At 43.7% G+C, this 24677-nt stretch overlaps 3 protein-coding genes across 3 annotated transcripts; 2 read left to right on the top strand and 1 right to left on the bottom strand.

Annotated features, from left to right (window-relative positions):
* The first annotated feature begins 458 nt into the window (after positions 1 to 458).
* On the top strand, positions 459 to 4371 carry LOC120024819 (neuritin-like protein). Its single transcript, XM_038969145.1, has 3 exons — positions 459 to 462; positions 3661 to 3808; positions 4107 to 4371. The coding sequence occupies exons 1-3, from the start codon at positions 459 to 461 to the stop codon at positions 4369 to 4371; spliced, it is 417 nt and encodes a 138-aa protein (XP_038825073.1).
* A 2583-nt stretch (positions 4372 to 6954) lies between these two features.
* LOC120024820 (dynein assembly factor 1, axonemal-like) lies at positions 6955 to 10606 on the bottom strand. The gene is made up of 8 exons (XM_038969146.1): positions 10516 to 10606; positions 10096 to 10317; positions 9834 to 10000; positions 9511 to 9632; positions 9225 to 9391; positions 8283 to 9100; positions 7990 to 8055; positions 6955 to 7257 (listed from the first exon to the last, which is right to left on the bottom strand). Exons 1-8 carry the CDS (start codon positions 10604 to 10606, stop codon positions 6955 to 6957), a joined length of 1956 nt encoding a protein of 651 aa, XP_038825074.1.
* Positions 10607 to 19271: 8665 nt separating this feature from the next.
* On the top strand, positions 19272 to 22772 carry LOC120024821 (putative sodium-coupled neutral amino acid transporter 8). The gene is made up of 10 exons (XM_038969147.1): positions 19272 to 19460; positions 20408 to 20606; positions 20782 to 20938; positions 21086 to 21190; positions 21339 to 21396; positions 21551 to 21665; positions 21849 to 21996; positions 22085 to 22287; positions 22427 to 22478; positions 22670 to 22772. Exons 1-10 carry the CDS (start codon positions 19272 to 19274, stop codon positions 22770 to 22772), a joined length of 1329 nt encoding a protein of 442 aa, XP_038825075.1.
* Positions 22773 to 24677: the final 1905 nt, after the last annotated feature.

The following is a 24677-nucleotide window of genomic DNA, read 5'->3' on the forward strand; positions in this document are numbered from 1 at the left end:
TGGTCATGAAATGTTTATATCCGACATGTACTTTACCAGTATAAAAAGGTTTAATGCAAACCTCCTTAATTTGTACGGCTTTAAAAGCACTGGACAGTCAAAAACACTTTGAGGGATGTCAAATTATACAGTGTAGATTAAGGAAAGGAGACGAGGAGGCCAAGTAAGAGTATTGATATGCACCCTCAGTCTTCTGACCAGACCACTCAGAGGCTCCACTGCTGGTTTGCAAACGGTTTGTCTGAGGGCTGACGCCTCACATGAAAGCTCACAGCTGTTTCCCAGGGTTGGTAACCTGTATGTGTGTATGTTTGTTAGAGAGTGTGTATAATGGGTGTGTTTGAATATTCTGTGTACATTGCATTGCTAGTTATTTTGGAGTTTAAAGACCAATGATGTGTGTAAACTGGATGACTGACTATGCAGTTTGTGAATATATGTATATTTGTTCAACTGACATGGGTACAGGAATTATGTGTGTGATAGAGAGAGAGTGAGTGAGAGAGAGAGAGAGAGAGATGAATGGAGAGAGGGAGGTTCCTGATCCTAATCTGGATTTATTCTCTACCCCAGGTCCCAGTAGAGTTATGTAATGACTTAATCTAGGCCTGTCAATCAAACTTACACAACTCTCCCTTCATATTTTTTACAAAACAAACAATTAATGAAATCCTCTATCAAACTATCCCATGCCAAAGCTCTCAGTGGTCATCGTGTGACTTGTGTAAGTGACCACACTGCCATGCATCGTTCCAAGTGGATTTGCCTCTATTTGTAAGGATATTACATTCGCTTTTGTGGCACATTTCTTCCTTTGGTTATGTTAAACCTGTTTAGCCTTGTTTGCCCCTGTGGATTTCGTTAGCCCCTGTGTACTCTGGTGCTATATACTATACTGTCCTTGCTTTTCATTGTTAGACATTGTTCTTCTCTATTCTCTGAACAATCATAGAGATAAAGCACATACGCTTTATCTGACCATAGTGTCCCTACTTCTTAATCTACCTAAACCGACCCTCAAATCTATATAAAGATGCCATCCATTGAACTGTGGGAGATTAAACAGCAGTGTGACGATTGCGGCTCTCAGCTTCCTGCTATGCTGAGACCCTTATTCTGAAATCAGATAGTCAGGGATATTGTGTATAGGACCAGTATGGGGTTGCCTGTCTTTAGAACAAAAAATACATTCCATGTGTCCTAATCTCAATCCCTGCTTCCAGTTGTCATTCTGATTGTCATTCTGACGGTAACACACACACACACACACACACACACACACACACACACACACACACACACACACACACACACACACACACACACACATACACACACACACACACACACACACACACACACACACACACACACACACACACACACACACACACACACAAACACACACACACACACACACACACACACACACACACACACACACACACACACCAGGGGGGCATAGCAGGTATATCCAGAGGCAGACAGGCAGTCAGATTATTCAGAAGTTAATGGTTGTATTAAACCGCAGATTACTGTTGAGATATCATTCCTCCCATGTGTGACTGTCTACAGATGTGAAACAGGACTTATCTATTAATGCACTCAGCGCCAGCCATCTGGGGGGCATGGAGGGGTGGAGCAGGGGGCATACGGTGGGAAGAGGGTTGTTTAAACTGTCTGTAAAATATAATGCAAAGGCTCAACAAGGAAGGGCTGGCATTGGACGTGGGGCAGATGGAAACTCCACATATGATCTGTGTGTGGGTAACTAATGTTGCCTGAACCCTGTCCCCCCCTCCCTGTCCTCTGGGGGCTGAGTTTCCCACAGGATCCTGTGATTCCGAGCTTGTCTCTCCCAGGTGGGCCGGATTCTCTAATCCTCAGAAGCGGGCCATCTGCCCGCTTCTTCCCAAACATTGGATTATTTAACCCAGCACAGCCCACCTCACCGCCCTAGAAAACAAGACATAGCCCCACACAGGCAGAAACTGTCAAAATATACAGGACAGATTTACTGAGTAATTCTCAATAAACCCAGAATAAATTCTGTTAATTGAGAAATAGTAACTCCAAACATCTGGAATCTACGGGTCTGTGTTAGGAGTATTTCCCCTCTTTTGTAAGAAACTGTTTTGCAAACTATATGAAGCCCATATTTCTCAGGAGCTCTGCTCCCTCTTCTATCTCTCTACCAAACTATTTGTGCTATGTGTTTTTTTTTTTACCTCCACTAAATGCCCTTAATACTGAGATCGGAAATGAGAATGCTCTAATCCAGTGTGCTATGATGTGACGTCCCTGGTCCGTTGCCCCCAAGCTTTCCACAGCTTGCCCTCCACCCCTCCCCTACACACACATCCCCTGGATGCAGCACGTCGGCCCTTTGCTCTGTTAATCCAGTGAACACTCACTACGATCTGCCTGTATGCTCTGCTCTACTCTTGAGCTCTGATGATCCAACAAATGAATGACTGGGCACCTCACTCTGAGAAGACACCAACATTCTGTCCGGGATTATAACACTGCTGTGAACGTCATCAGATCAGAGCCCATTAATTGTGTGCTGGGGCTCCACTGGACTCAGTTGGGCCAGTTGAGTATGAGGTCCCATGCCTGCACCGTGACTTTCCTCCTGCCTGTTGCTCTTTACCTCTGTAAGGATGCCTTTCTCTTATCTATTTATGTATTGTATGTCTGTGTGTCTCTGTCTGTGTGTGTTGTAGTGATGTTACTTTAGTGTGGTGAGTGCAGTGTGACACTTCAAAGGCAGCCTTTATCTCACTCTGCTCTTACTAGTTTCCTGTATTTTTTCTGTTCAATTGTTTTTGTTTATTAGAATATTTTAAACTGAAGCGATGGAATAAGTAGCAGGGCAGGAGTGATGGTTTGGTATGGGGTGATGGTAAGTTGGTCAGGAGAAGAGAGCAATGGTATGGGTGAAAAAGTATTTATTTCTGAATCCATTCGGAAATGAAGGAGAGAGGTTTTACGAAGTACTTATCCAAATGAAATACATGCTGTTCCAGCTTGTTCCGAACAGCGCAGTATGTGTGTGTTTATGTGTGTGTGTGTGCCTCCCACTGTCGTCTCTCAGGGAGTTGTGGGACATCTGTAGAATACTATCCCACTGAGTCCTGAGGATGGGGGCGGTACCTCCTGTAGTTTACGGAGTTACTAAAGGCCATAAGAATGTTATGTTGAGAGAGAGACATCATGCAGAGCAAGAGATTCATTTGTAGAGTGTGTTGCATTCACCCCAACCTTCTCCCTGTGGTGATGCTCATCTTCATGTTCCTTCTCCACCCTCTCTCAGGGCTAATGTGTGTGTGTTTGTGTGTGATTATGTGGTTGTTTGTTTGTATGTTTGCCAATGTGTGTGTACATGTGGTTTACACACACACACACACACATACACACACAAAGACACAGACACACACACACACACACACACACACACACACACACACACGTGATGTAACTGTAACATACAGTATAACTGTAATATATAATGCAGGCTGATGAATGACCTTACTCCGATGCTAAAACCCCAGACGTAAATAAACAAATGAAAAGTAATCTATTAACAGCAGTGGACAAAGGAGCTTATCTATCTACTGTAATTCACATTGATACTCTTCACTCCCTCCCCTCCCTCAGGTCTGGCCCATGTGTGTTGGGCTGTTGCGCTCCCTAGCTCCTGTGGCGTCATCTACAAGAGCTTTGCTCAGTGTCTCCTCACTCTGGGGGACAGTCTGGGTGACACACAGAAAGAGCAGAGCAAACAGGACATTGACACAGTCTGCAGGTGAGTCTCTCTCTGAATCACTCCAGCTCTCTTTTTCTCCTCGCATATTCTCCCATCTCCTCACACAAATAACTGTTGTAAATGTTCATCTGACTAAATCACATTTTCAGACCAAGTCACTCATACAGAATCAGACTGTAGCCCAACATGTGCTCCAATACCTGTAAACACACACACGTTTCACTCCCTTACACGTCCCTCATTCACAACCTTCAGAATTCCTTAGAGTTTAGAGTTCATTGCCCCCTTACAGATCATGGGATGCGTTCCATGTGTGTGCGAATGCGGCACTTGCCAGTTGTCCTGGAGATGCAGCGGCTGTGTGGGAGTCTCTGAGGCAAGAGTCCAGGAAGACACAGTTTTCTGGAAACCTCTATGACATGTGTGCCAGCCGCACCACACTGGCACCCAATACAGTGCCCGTGCCACCCTCCCAGAGGCCACCAACGTCAGACCAGACCAATCAAGAAACTCTAAAAGGGTACACGCATCACCTTGGACCCGCCTACACCCCGCTTCTGCTCTCAGCATGCATCTCTCTACTGCTCCTGCTCAGGATGTAGCCCTGGCCTCCCTCAGACTGCTATAGGTTCTCTGTGAGCCTTGTGTTTAAATGGACTGAGCATCAAATTAACCAACACACACTTGTAAAAACCCCTCACTCCAACACACGCAAGCGCACTCCAAAATGCATACCTCCTCCAACACGCATCCACACACACACACACAGAAACGCAAGAAAAGACTCCCAAGCGTTATGGACATCATTATTATGCATATTATGTCAAATAAAGTTTCTATGTCAACCTCTCTGTGCAATTGTCTGTATACCACCTATCATTTATAAGAGGGAAGTACTGACATTACTGATACTGACATTACTGATACAGAGTTGCTCTACAATCTACAGGTTGTGTGAACTCTGTTTTTATATGTGACATGTGTAGTGGGGCAATATTTGATACATGTATGTATGAATATGTTATATATACCTCACATGCAACTTGTAAATAAGACTAAGCAATAAGCCCATTAACTGAATTATCTGACTTCATAAGATAAATAACAATATGCAAAAGAATATAGTTAAACCATGTGCAATCAAGTATTATGCTGACTAATATCAAGGAATTGTCACGAGAAGTGAATATCAAAGCAAGTATTATTTAATAACTTTATGAAATGAATGGATTCACATACAAGACATAAAGCTTAAGTTACAAAGCATTAGCAAGCATTCTAGGCATGGTCAGAGAGAGAGACAAAGAAACCATAGCTTGAGCCATGGCACATAGCTCATGGGAGAGGGAGAAAGTAAGAAAGAAAGACGGAGTATCTCACCACAGCAGTTCAGGAACAAAAAATAGAAAGAATGAATCTAAGACCTTTTATAACGTTTGAGTTGTTCGGATTCAGAATCTGAGTTGTTGATCAATAGCATTACTGTAGAATTAACTTCCAATCAGATATCAGACCTACAGACCTGTAAAGACAACAGAACCTCTGCTACCCAGAGGTGTGACAATGGGGGTTGGTGAGATCAACACAGATAATTCTGAATTCCTTAGACAACACAGAGGAATCCTTGCATACAGTTGATAAGTCACTTTAGGGGCGGGCCAGCCACTTTCGTGTTTTTATATGAGCTATAAAAGAGTTCACCTGTAAAATGTATTTTACTCAGCCACCAGCTGACTAAATCCCTATATTCCCCAATCATTGATTCTTGCATTGCCTATGTGGGCACTGGGCATGGAATAGCCACCACACACATTGTGCCTGTGGACTTATTATGTAATGATTCATCATAATGTAAAAATGATATCAGAAGCTGCACTTCACTTAGATACATGTTTGTTTTCATAGTTTCATGTGAGGTTGCTCAGAGCAGTTGCTTTAAGGGGTGCATGCTTTGTTTCATTCAATTGTAAGATGTGAAATCAGACACACATCTGATTAACCCAGACAGTTAGATTGAATAATAATTCATGCATTCATTTGTAATAAAATATATTAACAAGAATATGTATGGTGTAGCATGTAACGTGCAATGTGTGTGTATCCTGTATGTGTGTGTGTTTGTAATCTTTGCTCTTAAATCCTTTCATAACAGAAGGTCATGAGCAGATCAATTTAATCTGTCTTTGTTCCTGCCCAGCATCCCTCGATGCACCCTGACAGCCCAGGACACACTGCACATCCTAGCCATGTGTCAGAGTAGGGGAGGGAGGGAGGTAGAGGGAGGAGGAAACATGAAGAGATGGTGAATTATGATGTGAACATGGTCATGAACAGAAACAAATATTTAGAGAACAGTAGACAATCCCATTTGTGCATGCGTGTGGCTATGACAAGAGAGATGAGGAGACAGGTGGATATATTTTTTGTTAATCCTCTTTTTGGTACCTTTATTTAAAAGACCCAATCTACTAAAATCTATTCTCTAGAGTCCCTGTGACCAGTATTTGACCTGAGCACTGGGCCCTGAAATCTCACCCTCAGTCCCGGGTAGATGAAATGATAAAGAAGAGATTCTATGTGTTTTTGCATTAGCAGGTCTGTAATAATACCACTACTAAAACACGCAAAGACTTTGACAAAATAACTGTTCTTTAGGTTCACATTTCTGCATGATCATCATCATCATTATTCTATTTTCTAAACTTGTTTTTGTTTTTTATGTTTTATTTTCTGTAAGAATGGGCCAGTATATTGCACATATGAGGTGCACATTTGGTACTTAAGTGCCACCTAGTGGTATATTTTAAGTATTTGCGTAACAAGCAATGAGACAATTTCCCCATACTGTACTATAACGTTTTATTTTATGAGCCCTGGCTATAATCTGCCTGGGATTATCTTGGAATGGACTTGAATGCGGTTCATGAACATTTAATTTAGAACACTGAGCCTGAGAATACAGAATATAAAGTATTACCAGTAACAGAACAGCTACGAATAACTAACAAAAAAAATAATAATAATTGTTTAGTGCGGAAAATGTGTTGGGTGTAAACCCACGGCTGCAAAATAGCTTCATAGCAGCTCTCTGTGCTTACATTGTACCTGTCTTCAGCAAAACAAGGCTTTCCCAGATTGAACACCTAAACCTAGTGTTGTTAATGCTATCACAGCCTTCTGCAGAGTTAATCCAGCTCCTCAATGAGACAACCTGGTTTGCTGGCTTCAGGGCTCTGCCTCTGTCTGGGTTCTCCCTGAGGTTCTGATATCACCAGCTCTGGGGCATCCCCCGCCTCTGGGTCCAATGCTACTAGGTGATTGGTGGGCGATTTGTTTGACGTGTTGTCACAGACCCTGAACAGTGAAGATGAGTATGGATCTGAGGTAGGTGTGGTCTCTGTGGTCCACACTGTCCCACTCTGATGTATGATTGGATCTACATCGTTGTTGTCTCCTGAAATTACCTCTATCTTTGGCCGGAATACTTGCTGGAAACACAGGTGGTCAATTCAGACACAACACAGCTGACCCAAATTAAATACACTGCTGACTTAAATGCTGTGTTGACCTAATAAAATAAAATAAATGTGAGTAATTTAGAGACTAATTGTGTGTATTTGGAATATGCCTGCTGACTATTGTACAATAAATGCTAAAGGTATTCTATTCTTTCTTTTTTTGTTTAGTTTTTCTGTTTAATTTTACCCCCTTTTTCTCCCCAATTTTGTGGTATCCAATTGTTAGTAGTTACTATCTTGTCTCATCGCTACAACTCCCGTACGAGCTCGGGAGAGACGAAGGTCGAGAGCCATGCGTCCTCCGAAACACAACCCAACCAAGCCGCACTGCTTCTTAACACAGCGCGCATCCAACCCGGAAGCCAGCCGCACCAATGTGTCGGAGGAAACACCGTGCACCTAGCGACCTGGTCAGCGTGCACTGCGCCCGGCCCGCCACAGGAGTCGCTAGTGCGCGATTAGACAAGGATATCCCTACCGGCCAAACCCTCCCTAACCCGGACAATGCTAGGACAATTGTGCGTCGCCCCATGGACCTCCTGGTCGCGGCTGGCTGCGACAGAGCCTGGGCTCGAACCTAGGCTCTGGTGGCACAGCTAGCACTGCGATGCAGTGCCTTAGACCACTGCGCCACCCGGGAGGCCCTCTATTCTTTCTTTTGGGTAATAAAAGTTACAGCCTAGTGTGTGGTATGTAATGTACCTGAGAGAAGAAGATGCAGGTGCTGTCTGGATCTTCAACATCCATATCCTCCAGGTCAGGGAGATCCTGTGGAGTCAGGTGACCATTAGTCAGGGGACAAGGCTTTAGTGCTCTAAATGAAGGTTAGAGTCAAGAGCTAAATGATATGAGTCTGGGGCAGTCTGTGCTTTTGGATAAGATGCTGATGGAGAGGGACTAGATAACAACTATAAAACGTTATTACAGTGTATTAATCACTCTATTATAGTGATAGTGACTGGTAATGCTTGGCTGTGGTGGTCAGTATGACTCACATCAATACGAAGTGGTGGGCGTGGCTCCAGGTGGATGGTCTCCAGGTCCTCTGTCTCCTCTAGCTCAGTCACCATTGGTCCAGGACCGTGCTCTACAATCACCCCAGCTGTCTGAGACTCTGGCTGGCCACATACTGACTGCTCTCTCTCTAACTTCTCTCTCTTTGCCTGCCTTCTTTGTAGTTGTTCTCTCTTTGACTGGTTTAACTCTAACAGTTCTTCCTTTAAGCTTTCTTCTGCTGCTTGCTCTCCCTCTTGGTCCTCTCTCTCTAGCTGATCTCCCTCTTGGTGCTTTCTCTCTAGCTGATCTCCCTCTTGGTCCTCTCTCTCTAGCTGATCTCCCTCTTGGTGCTCTCTCTCTAGCTGATCTCCCTCTTGGTGCTTCCTCTCTAGCTGATCTCCCTCTTGGTCCTCTCTCTCTAGCTGATCTCCCTCTTGGTGCTCTCTCTCTAGCTGATCTCCCTCTTGGTGCTTCCTCTCTAGCTGATCTCCCTCTTGGTCCTCTCTCTCTAGCTGATCTCCCTCTTGGTGCTCTCTCTCTAGCTGATCTCCCTCTTGGTGCTTTCTCTCTAGCTGATCTCTCTCCGGATCCTCTCTTTCTGGTTGTTCTCTGTCTAGCTGCTTCTTCAGTGGCTGTTCATTCCCTAGCTCCTCCTTTTCTGGCTGTTCTCTCTGTGTCTGTAGGAACTCTTCATGGGCCTCCAGACTGTCCTCCACAAATGCCTGGATCCTCTCCTCCCAGCCCGGGCTCTGATTGTGGCTCTGGTTATTTTCACTGGGGCTCTCAAGTTCTGGTGTTGTAGTGGTCTCATACTCCCCTAGAAAAGGTCAACACACCCTTATCGAACCTTCTCTACGTTGTGTGTGTGTAGGAGGTTTCAAGTATGTGTGTGTGTGTGTGTGTGTGTGTGCGCGTGTGGATATGAGTGTGTGTGTGCGTACCTCTCTCTTGCAGCTCTCTGACTCGCAGTCTCTCCCTGGCTTGGTCTCTGATGGTTGCCATGGCGTCCAGACTGTCCTGGATCTTCCTTCTCTCTCGTGTTTGCCATGATTTCCTCTCCCTGCTCTCCCCCTCTGGACCCGCTGTCCCCCACGCCTCTGCACACGCCCTTCATACCGCAACCACATGACAATCATACAGCAACCAAGGACCAACATCACAGACCACACAATGACTCAACCATAAGTTTGACATGCACAGGCAAACAGAGACAAACTGGTAATGCACCTGTCCTTTGGGAACACAGGTCGGTCATCCAGGTACGTGAGCTGTTTTAGACGTATGATCATAGTCTTCCTGTAGTATGGGATTTTCTTTATCACTTCATTTCCCATCAGGTTCAGCACGCGCTGAGGAGGAGGGAACAACAAGGGTGTAATCACACACACATACACAGGCTTGGGTATATTATCAGCATGAAGCAAGAGTATTTGCATTTTATAGTCAGTGTGTCATGCGCATGGGCATACTAATGAATAAAGATGATATGATCTCTATTAGCATACAGTACTGTTAATCTGTGTGAGCCTGTTGTGAGCATGTCTTCTCACCAGTTCAGGCATTCTCTCCAGCACAGTGAGGATGTCTGGGTCATCCAGCAGGTTGTGGGACATGTCCAGTACACTGAGGGAGAGGCACTGACTCAGATGCTCCACGTCTCCCACTGTCTGCAGCTTATTATGGGCTATCTGCAGGGTGCCCAGATCAGGGAGGCAGGCTGGGAAAATACTCACAAATCAGATAGATGGAGTCACATATACACACACTGAGATAGCCAGATAGGTGTGGTATGTAGAGTGAGGACAGACTCACCAATGTTTTCGATGGTGTGTATGTAGTTGTTGCAGACATTGAGGGTGCAGAGCTTGCTAAGTGGTTCTAAATTCTCCAGATTGTGTATGAGGTTCTGGTGGAGGAAGAGGCAGCGTAGGTCTGTTTGGGCCTGCAGGTTCTGGATGCGCAGAAGCCCGTTGCACTCCAGCCAGAGACACTTCAGCCCTGTGTACTCCTCCAGATTCTCTATAGTGGAGAAGCCTAAGAGGTGGCAAACATAAAACAAAACATAAAACAAATAACTACATTAGAATACTACAAGAACACTAACAGCGTAGTTATATTCCACCTACAATTCTATATAGACCACACAAAGCTTATGATTTAAATTTCTATAAATTATTCATGTAACAATATATGTAAACCGTCCATAAACAACAACAACAATTCCACACATACCTTTGAAGTGCAAATACAGTGTGTCATTCAATCGAGGTGTCATGTAGAGTTTATTTTGCTTGCAGTGGTCCTTCAGAAATGTCTTTGTCATTCTGAGGAACATAAAGCGTCACTGGTTAGAATGCTAGACAGAACGAACAATAATGCTAGAAGACTACTGACAGCCAATTCCTAGCTTTTAAGATGACCTTGGACCCGAGTCCTTTTCCTTTTTCTCTTGTTGTTGTGCTTGTATGAGTTTGTCGACTTCTGTATGTGAGGACACACAACGGTCTCCTTCGATATCGTTTGGCAGGGGGCTGCAGTTCGCCGTGGGGGCCTCCTCTGAAGTGAGAAAGGAGGATAACTTCAGACATGGCTAGACACATGCGATTATTTAACATGTTGCCATGTGCTGACTATTATGCTAAATTATAGTGAACTGTCTAACCTAGTTTACTGGAAGTTGTTGACATCGCGTCCAGCAATATTTCTGCATCTCCAGCTTGCATGGTCGTACTGGATTCCTCGCCACTCTCTTCTTCCACCTCACCGGATTCGAGGGGTTTAGGATGCATCGTCGATTGTTTTAAGTGATTACTACTTCTATATACTATTTACTTGTTTAGTTAACAGTTTGTGTTAAAGTATTAGCCAGTTGTAATAACTTGTCATAAACTCCCTATCAGCTATTTTCCGGTAAAGCTTTTCTGTGTTTCCATAGCAACGGGGAACACCAAACGACGACCGCTATCCTCTCATGATTGGTTGTGCAAACCAGAGTCATATTTAATTTAAACTTTATTTATCAGGGAGTCATACTGAGACCAAGTTCTATTTGACAGATTAGCCTTGAATTACATAAATAAAAGAAAATACATTATAAAAAACAAAGACATTCATTAGTAATAATGTGCGGATTCGATTATGCTAAACCGCGGGGCACCGGGTATGGCACGGTACGTCATCGGGTGATATCGGGGAGGTAGGAGCGCCCTTCCCAAATCGAACAGTAATCTGCGCCGCTCGGTCATTTTGTCAACAAGGCAGCATGGTGCATCGTACAGAAACATACATCGCTTTTCCATAAAATTAATTGTTCTAATTTTCTAACTATTTTTCATTGGGAAGGCAGATAAACCGTTTTTATCTAAAGCAATCCCTTTAGCATGGGAAAACACAGAATCCTAGTAATTACTACACGTGCTTAATTAAGTCACTTTTGTTTTGAGCCGACCTCGCCATGGACTTTGAGCGGAGTTCGCCTGGCTCACGCCCAGGAGGTGGCCCGGTTCCAAATCGAATACAATCAACTTTCAGCCGACGCAAAACCGCCGACACGAGCGCCCGGGCAGGATTAATCGAACCGCCTCGATGGCTCCGATATAAACTAATGTAGCCAAGCCGTCTTTACACTTAAACATTTTCATTGGTCAAAAGGACTGACAGTCAATAAATGTTTTCCCCGAGCTAAAAATATGAATATTTACACAGGATACAGCGATTCCAAAATAAAACGTGTATGTAATCAATGTATCCTATTCTGAATTGTAAATCTATTGTCGACCACAAAAAGGCAGAGATCCTATACATCTAGTTTTATTTCTAGTTATGTAATTATATGCATTTATATGAACTAACTCTTACAGTAGGCTTATACAAGGCTACAACGATGATTAGGCTACCCAAAACAAAGCAAGCTAACACCTTAAAGGGGCAATCTGAAATTGCTTCATTCATCTGAATAAAGGAAATGTACCCATTGATTCTTGAAGAAGATAACTTATAAATGCTGCATGAGTTTAGTTCAACTGTCATATCCCATCAGAACCCAAAATACAAGCGTTTCAATCCAATGTTTGGAAACAAAGTACATGTAAATAAACACCATATAGCCTATACACATGGTTAGAACTATAATGTTGATATCATTGATGCTCAGTCCTTGATTCCATAGCTCTGTCTAATAATGTGACATTGGTTACATTTCTTCAGCCATTTCCCTCCGCTTTTTACTGAAACGGGTAGATGGCGGTTTGTTATTGTTTGAACTGCTGTTTGCCGCTTTAAAGGTTCAATATGCAGAAATCTCTCCGCTATTTGCTGGTTGCTAACATTCTAATAGTTTGCTTAATTTCAGTTTATGTGACAAAACAAGCAATGCCCTGTATAGTGTAGAGAATCAGTATACCGTCTAAACTACATTTATTGTAGGCTAAAATACAGTCAGCAGGAAACGTTTTTTTATGCTTGAACACACAACGTTTGTGACAGAATCAACTAAAAAATTTTTTTTGCAACTGACGTCATAGGCTACATAGTGAGAGGTACGTGAACCTTTAAATTGAGGGGTATATTTGACAAGCATAGCTTTCTTTGAAGACACCTAAATCAAGGCTTACTGTTGCAACCCGTTGTTCCACGCTAGTGCAGTGACATGAGCAAGACAGAAGGGGACAACACGAGCATGCGGACGCAAAGCTTCACTCAAAGGGAGCTTGACGCAGTGTCCCGTTCCTCTTATTTCCAGCGCATGTTACCAGAGGTAAATCAAATGCATTGCTATGAAACATAAAATATCCGCCTAAGCCTACATAATTGCACCATAGTGTATTATTCTCATCTGATATAAGTTGCAGTAAACATGGGAAAGTCAGTGCCTTAGCCTTACCTCTGTGCCAAAAAGGTCAAAGGCTGTAGGCAAAATGAACAGATGCTGATCTATTGCCCCTCTAAAGACATGGCCAAATATAAAACGCAATGTAAAAGGGAGCACATTTCTAACAAAGGTCTATGAGACTGGATGAACTCACTGCTGCCATGTAGCAACTGAGGGGGTAGGCTACAGCAAATAAAATAAAATTGTATTTGTCACATGCACCGAATAGAACAGGTTTAGACCTTACGTAGACCTTACCGTGAAATGCTTACTTATACGCCCTTAACCAACAATGCAGTTCAAGAAATAGAGTTAAGAAAATATTTACCAAATTTTTTTTTTTTTAAACGCACACAATAAAATTACATAACAATAAGTAGGCTATATACGAGTCAATGTGTGGGGGTACAGGTTAGTCGAGGTAAATTGTACATGTAGGTAGGGGTAAAGTGACTATGCATATATAATAAACAGCGAGTGGGAGGGGGGGTCAATGTAAATTGTCCTGGTGGCCATTTAAATAATTGTTCAGCAGTCTTATAGCGCTCGGGGTAGGACCTGTTAAGGAGCCTTTTGGACCTACACTTGGCGCTCCGGTACCGCTTGCCGTGCAGTAGCAGAAAGAACAGTCTATGACTTGGGTGATTGGAGTCTTTGACAATTTTTTGGGCCTTCCTCTGACACCACCTAGTATATACACTACCGTTCAAAAGTTTGGGGTCACTTAGACATTTCCTTGTTTTTTAAAGAAAAGCACAATTTTTGTCCATTAAAATAACATCAAATTGATCAGAAATACAGTGTAGACATTGTTAATGTTGTAAATGACTATTGTAGCTGGAAACGGCATATTTTTAATGTAATATCTACTTAGGCTTACAGAGGCCCAATATCAGCAACCATCACTCCTGTGTTCCAATGACATGTTGTGTTAGCTAATCCAAGGTTATCATTTTAAAAGGCCAATTGGTCATTAGAAAACCTTTTTGCAATCAGGAGGACAAGTACATTAGAGTGTCTAGTTTGAGAAACAGACGCCTCACAAGTCTCCAGTATGCTGGCCTTCTAGGCAGAGTTGCAAAGAAAAAGCCATATCTCAGACTGGCCAATAAAAAGAAAAGATTAAGATGGGCAAAAGAACACAGACACCGGAGTCGCCTCTTCTTTTCTGACGTTGAGACTGGTGTTTTGCGGGTACTATTTAATGAAGCTGCCAGTTGAGGACTTGTGAAGAGTCTGTTTCTCAAACTAGACACTCTAATGTACTTGTCCTCTTGCTAAGTTGTGCACCGGGGCCTCCCACTCCTCTTTATATTCTGGTTAGAGCCAGTTTGCGCTGTTCTGTGAAGGGAGTAGTACACAGTGTTGTACGAGATCTTCAGTTTCTTGGCAATTCCTCGCATGGAATAGCCTTCATTTCTAAGAACAAGAATAAACTGACGAGTTTCAGAAGAAAGTTCTTTGTTTCTGGCCATTTTGAGCCTGTAATCGAACCCACAAATGCTGATGCTCCAGATACTCAACTAGTCTAGAGAAGGTCAGTTTTATTGCTTCTTTAATCAGCACAACAGTTTCAGCTGTGCTAACATAATTGCAAAAGGGGTTTCTAGTGATCAATTTGCCTTTTAAAATTATAAACTTGGATTAGCTAACACAATGTGCCATTGGAACACAGGAGTGATGGTTGCTGATAATGGGCCTCTGTACGCCTACGCAATTATTCCATTAAAAATCAGCTGTTTCCAGCTACAATAGTCATTTACAACATTAAAAATGTTTACACTGTATTTCTGATTTTAATGGACAAAAAATGTGCTTTTCTTTCAAAAACAAGGACATTTCTAAGTGACTCCAAACTTTTGAACAGTAGTGTAGGTCCTGGATGGCAGGAAGCTTGGACACAGTGATGTATTGGGCCGTACACACTACCCTCTGTAGCGCCTTATGGTCGGATGCCGAGTAGTTGCCAAACCAGGCTGTGATGCAACCGGTCAGGATGCTCTCGATAGTGCAGCTGTAGAACTTTTTGAGGATCTGGGGACCTTTTCAGTCTCCTGAGGGGAAAAGTTGTTGTCGTGCCCTCTTGATGTGTTTGGACCATGATAGTTTGTTGGTGATGTGGAGACCAAGGAACTTAAAACTCCACTACAGCCCTGTCAATGTTAATGGGGGCCTGTTCGGCCCTCCTTTTCCTGTAGTCCACGATCATCTCCTTTGTCTTGCTCACATTGATGGAGGTTGTTGTCGTGGCACCACACTGCCAGGTCTCTGACCTCCTCCCTGTAGGCTGTCTCATTGTTGTCGGTGATCAGGCCTACCATCGTTGTGTCGTCGGCAAACTTAATCATGGTGTTGGAGTCGTGCTTGGCCACGCAGTCGTGGGTGAACAGGGAGTACAAGAGGGGACTAAGCACGCACCCCTGAGGGGCCCTGGTGTTCAGGACCAGCGTGGCAGATGTGTTGTTGCCTACCCTTACCACCTGGTGGTGGCCCGTTCGGAAGTCCAGGATCCAGTTGCAGTGGGAGGTGTTTAGTCTAAGGGTCCTTAGCTTAGTGATGAGTTTTGTGGGCACTATAGTGTTGAACACTGAGCTGGTGGGAAAGGGAAGTGTCCAGGTGGGAAAGGGCAGTGTAAAGTGCGATTGAGATTGCCTCATCTGTGGATCTGTTGGGGAGGTATGCGAATTGGAGTGGGTCTAGGGTTTCCGGGATGATGGTGTTGATGTGAGCCATGACCAGCCTGTCACGCCCTGACCTTAGAGATCCTTTTTATGTCTCTATTTTGGTTTGGTCAGGGCGTGAGTTGGGGTGGGCATTCTATGTTTTGTGTTCTATGTTTTGTATTTCTTTGTTGTTTGGCCGGGTATGGTTCTCAATCAGAGGCAGCTGTCTATCGTTGTCTCTTATTGAGAACAATACTTTGGTAGCTCTTGTCCACATGGGTTTTGTGGGTAGTTGTTTTCTGTTTTTGTGTCTGCACCAGACAGAACTGTTTCGCTTTCGTTCTCCTGTTAGTTGTTTTTGTTCGATTTGTTTTTTTATTATTAAATCATGAACACTTTAAACGCTGCACCTTGGTCCACTCTTCCTTCAGCCCACGAGAATCGTTACACAGCCTTTCAAAGCAGTTCATGGCTACTGACGTAAGTGCTACGTGGCGGTAGTCATTTAGGCAGATTACATCCGGGGCAGGGCTTGTTGTAAACCAGTACTCCTGTAGTTAAGCTATATGGCACTACCTCCTCTAAAATATGCTTCCAGGGACGCTACTACCTCCAATGATGGCATTAGCCAATTGTTAATCACAGTTGTTTTTGTATACACAGCGTGAGGAGCAAGGAAGGGTTTATGATGCAGTGTTCCATCTCAGGGAGGGGTATGAACCCAAAGTGTCACGTGATGACAAGGCTGTGAACCTTACACTGAACATTAATAAGGAGGTAAGTATTTACAAAGTTCTTCTCTGGGCCATAATCTTTCTGAAGATGTCCCTTCATTTTTGCCAGTCCACTTAGAACTCTTACTGCCCATTATTGATGTCATTTTGCATTTTGTCCTGTTGCACCAGGAAAGGGGTAGACGGGTGCCTGTCCTCTCATCGTCTATGTATGGCTGGCATGTAGACAAGCCCCTGGAGGCTCCCTACAAGAAGAATGCACGCGTGCAGATGGTGAACAAGGGGTTCTTCCGATCCCGAGGGACCTGTATCCCACTGGATACAGAAATGGGAGAGTTGAATGAAAAATGCAAACCTTAATAAAAGATGCAAAGTGAAACTTTATGCACTGTAGGATATATATGCCAAACACACACACACACACTCGTATACATTTGCACCCAGAAAGACAGGATCTGGACAGAGATCAGCTAGAGAGCTAGCAACAAGAGGGTGAGAGGTCAGCCAGAGGGGGAACAAGCACAGCAGCAGAATAAAGTACTGATACTACGAGATAACAACATTTAAGCCCTTGTTCTACTTACCCAGAGTCAGATGAACTCATAGATACCATTTGTATGTCTGCATGCAGTATGAAGTAGCGGTAGTTTCGTGAGTCAATACTAACTAGTGTTAGCACAATGACTGTAAGTTTACAGGTACGGTAGCATTGCGAGAGAGAGCAACTACAAAAAAGAGAGAAGCTAGAGAGAGTGGTCAGTATGTGGCCAGACAAAATCTCAGACAGCTGAGGTGATCATAGAGCAGGGTTGGAGAGTAACTGATTACATGTAAATAGTGTAATGTGTTTTTTTTAAACTGCTAATGTACTCATTTACATTATCAGCAAAAATATTGTCCCTTTCCATCAGTGTCTTATCCAAAAGCACAGACTGCCCCAGACTCATATCATTTTTCTCTTGATTCTAACCTTAATTTAGAGCACTAAAGCCTTAACCCCTGACTAAAGGTCACATGACTCTCCACATGATCTCCCTGATCTGGAGGATGTGAATGTTGAAGCTCCAGACAGCACCTGCATCTTGTTCTCTCAGATGCATTGCATACCACACACAATGAAAGAGGAAGAACCTGAGAGAATGTATTCTCTATTGTTTGACAGACCTCTGCTGCATGCTATTTGTCAGGTGCACCTGAGAGATGACCATCTGACCCCTGACCTGCTCCTGATCCTAAAGTTCACATTACAAACAAGGAGGGTTTTCCATCTGTCAAAATGACAATTTGTACTTGTAAATCACAAACGTTTACCTGCTGATCATACAATTAATTTCATTTTGCAAGGATGGCCACGGGAGACTAGATCCTCATAAATAAGCCACATTAAACCATGCAGTTGTCAGGTTCGCTGTCAGCACGCGTCACGTTATCCTATTTGCTCAGGTGATACTGTTTGCTTTTGGCACGAGTCACTCTCGTGCCGAATTCCTTTGAGCATATTTTACTCTCAGTGGGCCTCTGTGTCGTCTGAGTTAACTCGAATTCTAGACGAATGTCGCTCGTATCAATTTTACGCACATGCACCTTTATGCACCGCGCTCCTCTGTTCCTATACTAGCGGCTGCCAGCCACTGTTCTTCATATAACTGGACAAAGAGCTGATAATCACTAAACAGTCACCAGATGCAAATACAATCTGTCGATATAATCGACAACTATCATCAGAAATCAAGCGATATGAATCAGACAGTGGGGCGCCGCCAGACCCACTAGTTGGTCAGAAGGTTCAAATCAACGTATCATATCGTGGTGTAGATGTACTGTAGATCGAATTGCACTCAATACATGTTCTTCCTTACTATGGGTCATATTAGCTGGCTATCCCGGGGTAAAAACACTTTTAAAAACCCAGTACGCACATTTGACGAAGGGAACGGACATCATAAGATATTCTAGTTTCAGCACAATTAAAATGATCATTCCCCCCTACTCGGAAATTACGATATGAAACGATGATTTGAACCTTCTGACCAACTAGTGCGTCAGACGGCGCCCTACTGTCTGATTCGTATCGCTTGATTTCTGATGATTGTTCTCGATTATATCGACTGATTGGTTCTGTATGGGGTGAAACAGGGCATATTATCCCATTGGACAAACACTGGTTGAATCAACGTTGGTTACACGTCATTTCAATGAAATTACGTTTAACAAACATGGAAAATGCATTGAATTTAAGTATGTACCCAGTGGGATTACATGTGTCCCAGTCACACACAGTCAGACACAAAATTACACACACACACACACACACACACAGTAACGGTCGCAGCCTGGTGTCATATTTGTCACCTCAGAGTGAAATGTGTTGGCTGTTTTATCTGAGTCCACCTCGGCTTCTCTTGTGTAATCGTGGCGATGCGCGTGGATGCCTCATGGACAGAATGAGCGGCCACCTAGGGTAGGCCTATATATACAGTATATATAGCACAAATGTATGAAAGACTACTTTTTCTTTCTGAAGCCATAACACTGAGGACTCTATGGGACTGGAAACTTCAGCGACACTTAAATTAATCTCCTCACACTCTATAGCTATTTGAGGCTCAGGGCGCACTTGAAGGCAGAAGGGCTTTGAAGCGCAACGGTAACATCTGCCATCCCGACTCCAGGAAACTGTACTGCAAAGACGGACAAGGACGGTGACCTGTGTGGCCAAACATGGAAGAACTTGCTCGTGAGAGTATCAGCCTGTTGGCGAGATCTGCGTCGCACGCGGATCCCCCACGGCTCGGTTCGTTCGGTGCCATCTTCATAATGCTCAAATCTGCCCTAGGCGCGGGACTGCTTAACTTCCCGTGGGCTTTCGAGAAGGCGGGAGGAGTCAATAAAGCCATCAGCGTTGAAATGGTGAGCGAAATCAAAAATCAAGAACCAAAATAGTGGGATTGTTTAAAGTAAAGTAAAGTAATAAAACAGAAAACCATTTTTTTTGTCCACACAATCAAGAAATGTGCTGTAACTTGCTGTCAATTCAATCAAACATGCACTATGGGAAATCTGTGGAAGTCATAGCACCCTTGCACCTTGTTGCACCCTTCATTAAAGTAAAAATTAGTTTACTTCATCCTGTTAATACTTACATGTTCTCATATTAGTTTGTGTGTGTGTCACGGTGGTGGACTGGCCATCTGGCATATTGGGCAAATGCCAGATGGTCTGTTCCATTTCTAGCCCAGTGGGCCTGTTTTGCTTGTTTTTTGTTGTTGCACAAAATGATCATTAACTGGCTAATAATGGGTGCCTCGAGGGAAAAAATAGGCCGGTGTGTTAGAAATGTCAGGACTGATTTCTGGTCCCAGTCTGCCCCTGTGTGTGTTTGCCTGTGTGAGGCCGCATACACCCATGGCCTAGGCCTGCTTTGTTGAATTTCCGTTCCTTGGTGTGAATGAGATGCGTCTTTTCACAGGCTAACTCTAATGAAGGGCTCATGGGTCAGGAGCCAGGCAGGCACACATGCATGTATACTGTAATAGCAGCAGTACCCACAGTGAATGCCTGCCTGTGTGTGTATTTGTGCTTCTTTCTGTATGTGTCTGATGGGTGGATGATTTACTCCATCAGGGCTACGACACACAATTAGTCTAGTGGTTTCCATCTCACTGTATCATTGATGGGGAACATGGTTTGCATTTAAATTGCCAAGTGTGAGCTCCCTGTCAAACTTCTAGCACTTATCCAAACAATTTTAGGGATTCAATTCAGGGAGGAAGGGAGAATAGCACTGGAACCATTTATGTGCTCAGACATAATGATATCTGTACTGCAAAACACTCTCCTTCAACCCCGACCCCCAGGTATCACTGGTGTTCCTGATCAGCGGATTGATCATCCTGGGCTATGCTTCGTCCATCAGCAGAAAGAATACCTATCAGGACGTGGTGCGAGAGGTGTGTGGGGGGGCCATCGGCCAGCTGTGTGAGGTCTGCTTCTGCTTCAACCTCTTCATGATCTCTGTGGCCTTCCTGGTGGTGGTGCAGGACCAGCTAGACAAACGTGAGTGATAACGTCCAGACCAGCATTGGCACAGCATCACGTCGTTCACACAATGGCCCCATAGCCACAGTTATAAATGGAAAATGGATGTGGTTATCTGATATACCGATAGAACCACCAACGTCCTGAAAATGTTTTAACGTGTATCTATGAGTGTTTTCTGTATGTGTTCCAGTGTGTGTGTCTCTGTATGAGACTGTGACGGGGTCCTTTGAGGGCGAGATACCGTACCACTGGTACACGGACCAACGGTTCCACCTCTTCATCATGTGTCTCATCTTCATCCTCCCTCTCTCCATCCCCAAAGAGATTGGCATCCAGAAATACACCAGGTGTGTCGGTTGGAGCGGGGGTGCTTGCCTGTGTAATATGTGTTGTGCATGTCTGTGTGTGTTAAAAATTGGGATACTACATGGCTATTCAGACCCCCTATTTCCCCTCTCTTTCTCTGACTATTTGACTCTCTCTGTATCACTCAGTGTGCTGGGCACTCTGGCTGCTACATATCTCTGTGTGGCTGTCATTGTCAAATACTACATGATGGACGAACATTCAGCCGTCATTACCCCAGAGCACAGTGAAGGGTCAGTGAGTGTGTGAGTTGGTTTGTGTGAGTGTGTGTATGTATGTGCATGTGTGTTTGTGTGCACGTGTTTCTTCGGCAAGTATGAGTACACTTGTCCATATGATGTGTGTGATAATCTGTTATTCCCTGTTTTCTATGTTTTCTAGAAAAGATTCATGGGCCTCAATGTTCAGCGTCGTCCCCACCATCTGTTTTGGCTTCCAGGTACAGAACAATCTTTTAACTGTTTGAAGTCTGGAGACAGTATCTGTACTATAGGGTTATGCATTTTGATTGTGTGTGTGTTACACTGCTACAACACCTATACTCTGTTTGTGTATTATTAGTATGTATATGAATGTGTGTTTGTGTGTTGCAGTGCCATGAGGCCTGTATAGCCATCTACAGCAGCATGGAGAACAAGAAGCTCTCCCATTGGGTGATCATCTCTGTGATCTCTATGCTCTTCTGTCTGCTCATCTACACACTTACAGGTGAGCTGGCCTGTCAATCATGGCATGGTCCCTCCTTCCTTGAAGTAAATCACTGATAAAAGTGGTTGGATTGGTGAAAGCAGTTGGATGGTTTTAGCGTTGAGCAGTGAATACCTCAAGGAAAGAAGGATGGATTTTAGGATGCAAGGAAGTATTCAATGTTCAATCTTTCTCTGTTCTTAGGTATCTTTGGCTTCCTGACGTTTGGGCGCACAGTGGCGGCTGATATTCTGATGTCATATCCTGGAAATGATGTGGTCATGATCATTGCCAGACTGCTATTTGGAATATCAATCATCACCATCTATCCAATTATACTTCTGTTGGGAAGGTAGGGCCCCACTTGAACAGCACAAGAGGTTGTTTCTGTGTGTTACCATGTAACTGAGTCTGTGTGTAAATTTATGTTCATTGCACAGGTCTGTCATTCTGGACCTGATGTTGCGAATTCGTCGCCGTCGGCATGGTGGGGTCACACACTCATTTGAGAACCAATGCAGAGTGATTCTGACTGTCATCTGGATCACAGTCACCCTCCTCATCGCCATGTTCGTCCCTGACATGAGTGAGGTCATCAGCGTTATCGGAGGAATCAGTGCCTTCTTCATCTTTATCTTTCCTGGTATGAAACAAAGTGTGTGTGTGTGTGTATATGTAGGCATGTGTCTGAGGTTGTTTGTGACTCACAAGCGTTCCTGTGTTGAGCTGATCCTGTGTTTGTGTAAAACTTGTGTCAACTAACATTGAGATGCGTGTTGCAGGGCTTTGCCTGGTATTCACTATGCAGTCAGAGCCTGTGTCACCCAGAGTCAGGTGAGTGGAGTAGTTTGAAGTTATGAGATCCCCTGGTGGTTTTGTATTGAATCACAAAATGCCCACAACACATGAGTTAAATTGCATACTATTGCATTACTATTGTAAACATTCATGAATGTACCTGATTCCACCCATTTCATTCTCTTTTGTCCCTCTGTCTCTCTATCTCTCTCTCTCCCTGTCTGCAGGGTGGTGTGCACTGTGTGGGGTGTGATTACTGTAATTGTTGGAGCCTTCATTTTTGGACAGAGCACTACCATTGCCATTATGGAGATCTTCCACAAATTCTGATAACCATCACTGTCATCTTTGCCAGTGTCATTATCAATAAAACAACATCATTATGATTGTACCCGGGTTCTGTTTGAGGTTCATCATGTTTTTAAAGTTGAGGTTCATGGGAGTCAGAATTCAAGTCTAGAATAACATATTGATGTAGTGCTGCTATATCAACACTGCATGGGGAAATTGATCTATGTATTTATGTATGCATAGACATGTATGTGCATTCATAAATGATTCTTCCTTTGTGGCCATCACAACTAATCACAACAGATATGCAGCTACAGTCCAGTCAGCGTGCAGTGTGTCATGTTGCAGAGCTGTAGCAGGGGGCAGTGTTTCATAGGGATGAAGGCAGGAAGACTGAATGAGTTCCTCCACAATGAGACATTGTAAATAAAGACTGCACCTCGAAATGACAGAACATATGGAAACACTTCCATTTTCTCTCCCTCTATACGTATTTTTGTTGTTGTTGCTCTGCATCTCTTCTCTCCCACTCTCCCTCCCCACTGACCTCCCTCTATCCCAGCTGTGAGTACTGGTATATCAGTGATGGTGCAGTGTAGAGCCCGACAGCGGAGATGCTGAATATGACTGTTTTACTGTTAACCAACATCAGACTCAGGAGTTATAGCAATCAATAAATCAATCAAATGTATTTATAAAGCCCTTCTTACATCAGCTGATGTCACAAAGTCCAGCCTAAAACCCCAAACAGCAAGCAATGCAGGTCTGGAAGCACGGTGGCTAGGAAAAACTCCCTAGAAAGGCCGGAACCTAGGAAGAAACCTAGAGAGGAACCAGGCTATGAGGGGTGGCCAGTCCTCTTCTGGCTGTGCCGCGTGGAGATTATAACAGAACATGGCCAAGATGTTCAAATGTTCATAGATGACCAGCAGGGTCACATAATAATAATCACAGTGGTTGTAGAGGGTGCAACAGGTCAGCACCTCAGGAGTAAATGTCAGTTGGCTTTTCATAGCCAATTATTCAAAGTATCTCTACCGCTCCTGCTGTCTCTAGAGAGTTGAAAACAGCAGGTCTGGGACAAGGTAGCACGTCCAGTGAACAGGTCAGGCTTCCATAGCCGCAGGCAGAACAGTTGAAACTGGAGCAGCAGCACGACCAAGTGGACTGGGGACAGCAAGGAGTCATCAGGCCAGGTAGTCCTGAGGCATGGTCCTAGGGCTCAGGTTCTCCGAGAGAGAGAGAGAAAAAAGAGAGGGAATTAGAGAGAGCATACTTAAATTCACAAAGGATATCAGCTAAAACAGGAGAAATACTCCAGATATAACGGACTGAACCAATGTTTAGGAGCAACAACGGCTTAGCTGCGAAGTGGTAGGTCACACAAGCTCACAGAATGGGACAGTAAAAATCGTCTGTCCTCGGTTGCAATACTCACTACCGAGTTCCAAACTGCCTCTGGAAGCAAAGTCATCACAATAACTGTTCGTCAGGAGCTTAATGAAATGGGTTTCCATGGCCGAACAGCCACACACAAGCCTAAGATCACCATGTGCAATGCCAAGTGTCAGCTGGAGTGGTGTAAAGTTCGCCGTCATCTGTCTGTAAGCAATTGTTGGAAAAATTACTACAAAGTAGATATCCTAACCGACTTGCCAAAATTATAGTTTGTTAACAAGAAATTTGTGGAGTGGTTGAAAAACAAGTTTGAATGACTCCAACCTAACTGTATGTAAACTTCCGACTTCAACTGTAACTTGTTAGGAGGTCTGCTTTGGCAATAAAATAATTTTGCACAAATACTTGTCTAAAATGGTCTGAATAGGAGAATGGCGTCCTCAAGTGTGGAGAAAAGGCTGAGACTTCCTCAAGCTAAAGCATGTCACAAATAAACAATATATTTTTGGTTAGTGAACAACATTTTTTAAATGTACAATAATTCCA

This window comes from Salvelinus namaycush, chromosome 30 (genome assembly GCF_016432855.1).
Source record: "Salvelinus namaycush isolate Seneca chromosome 30, SaNama_1.0, whole genome shotgun sequence".
In the NCBI taxonomy this organism is placed as follows: Eukaryota; Metazoa; Chordata; class Actinopteri; order Salmoniformes; family Salmonidae; genus Salvelinus; species Salvelinus namaycush.

Bases quoted from the DNA above. Each gene is read 5' to 3' on its own strand.
- LOC120024821 (XM_038969147.1), top strand. From the start codon at position 19,272: ATGGAAGAACTTGCTCGTGAGAGTATCAGCCTGTTGGCGAGATCTGCG. The intron at 21,191-21,338 runs GTCAGTGAGTGT...TATGTTTTCTAG, and splicing joins ACCCCAGAGCACAGTGAAGG to AAAAGATTCATGGGCCTCAA. The intron at 21,397-21,550 runs GTACAGAACAAT...TGTGTGTTGCAG, and splicing joins CCATCTGTTTTGGCTTCCAG to TGCCATGAGGCCTGTATAGC.
- LOC120024820 (XM_038969146.1), bottom strand. From the start codon at position 10,606: ATGACAAAGACATTTCTGAAGGACCACTGCAAGCAAAATAAACTCTAC. The intron at 9,633-9,833 runs GTGAGAAGACAT...CCTCCTCCTCAG, and splicing joins TGGAGAGAATGCCTGAACTG to CGCGTGCTGAACCTGATGGG. The intron at 8,056-8,282 runs GTGAGTCATACT...CTGACTCCACAG, and splicing joins GCCCACCACTTCGTATTGAT to GATCTCCCTGACCTGGAGGA.
- LOC120024819 (XM_038969145.1), top strand. The intron at 3,809-4,106 runs GTGAGTCTCTCT...GGCACTTGCCAG, and splicing joins GACATTGACACAGTCTGCAG to TTGTCCTGGAGATGCAGCGG.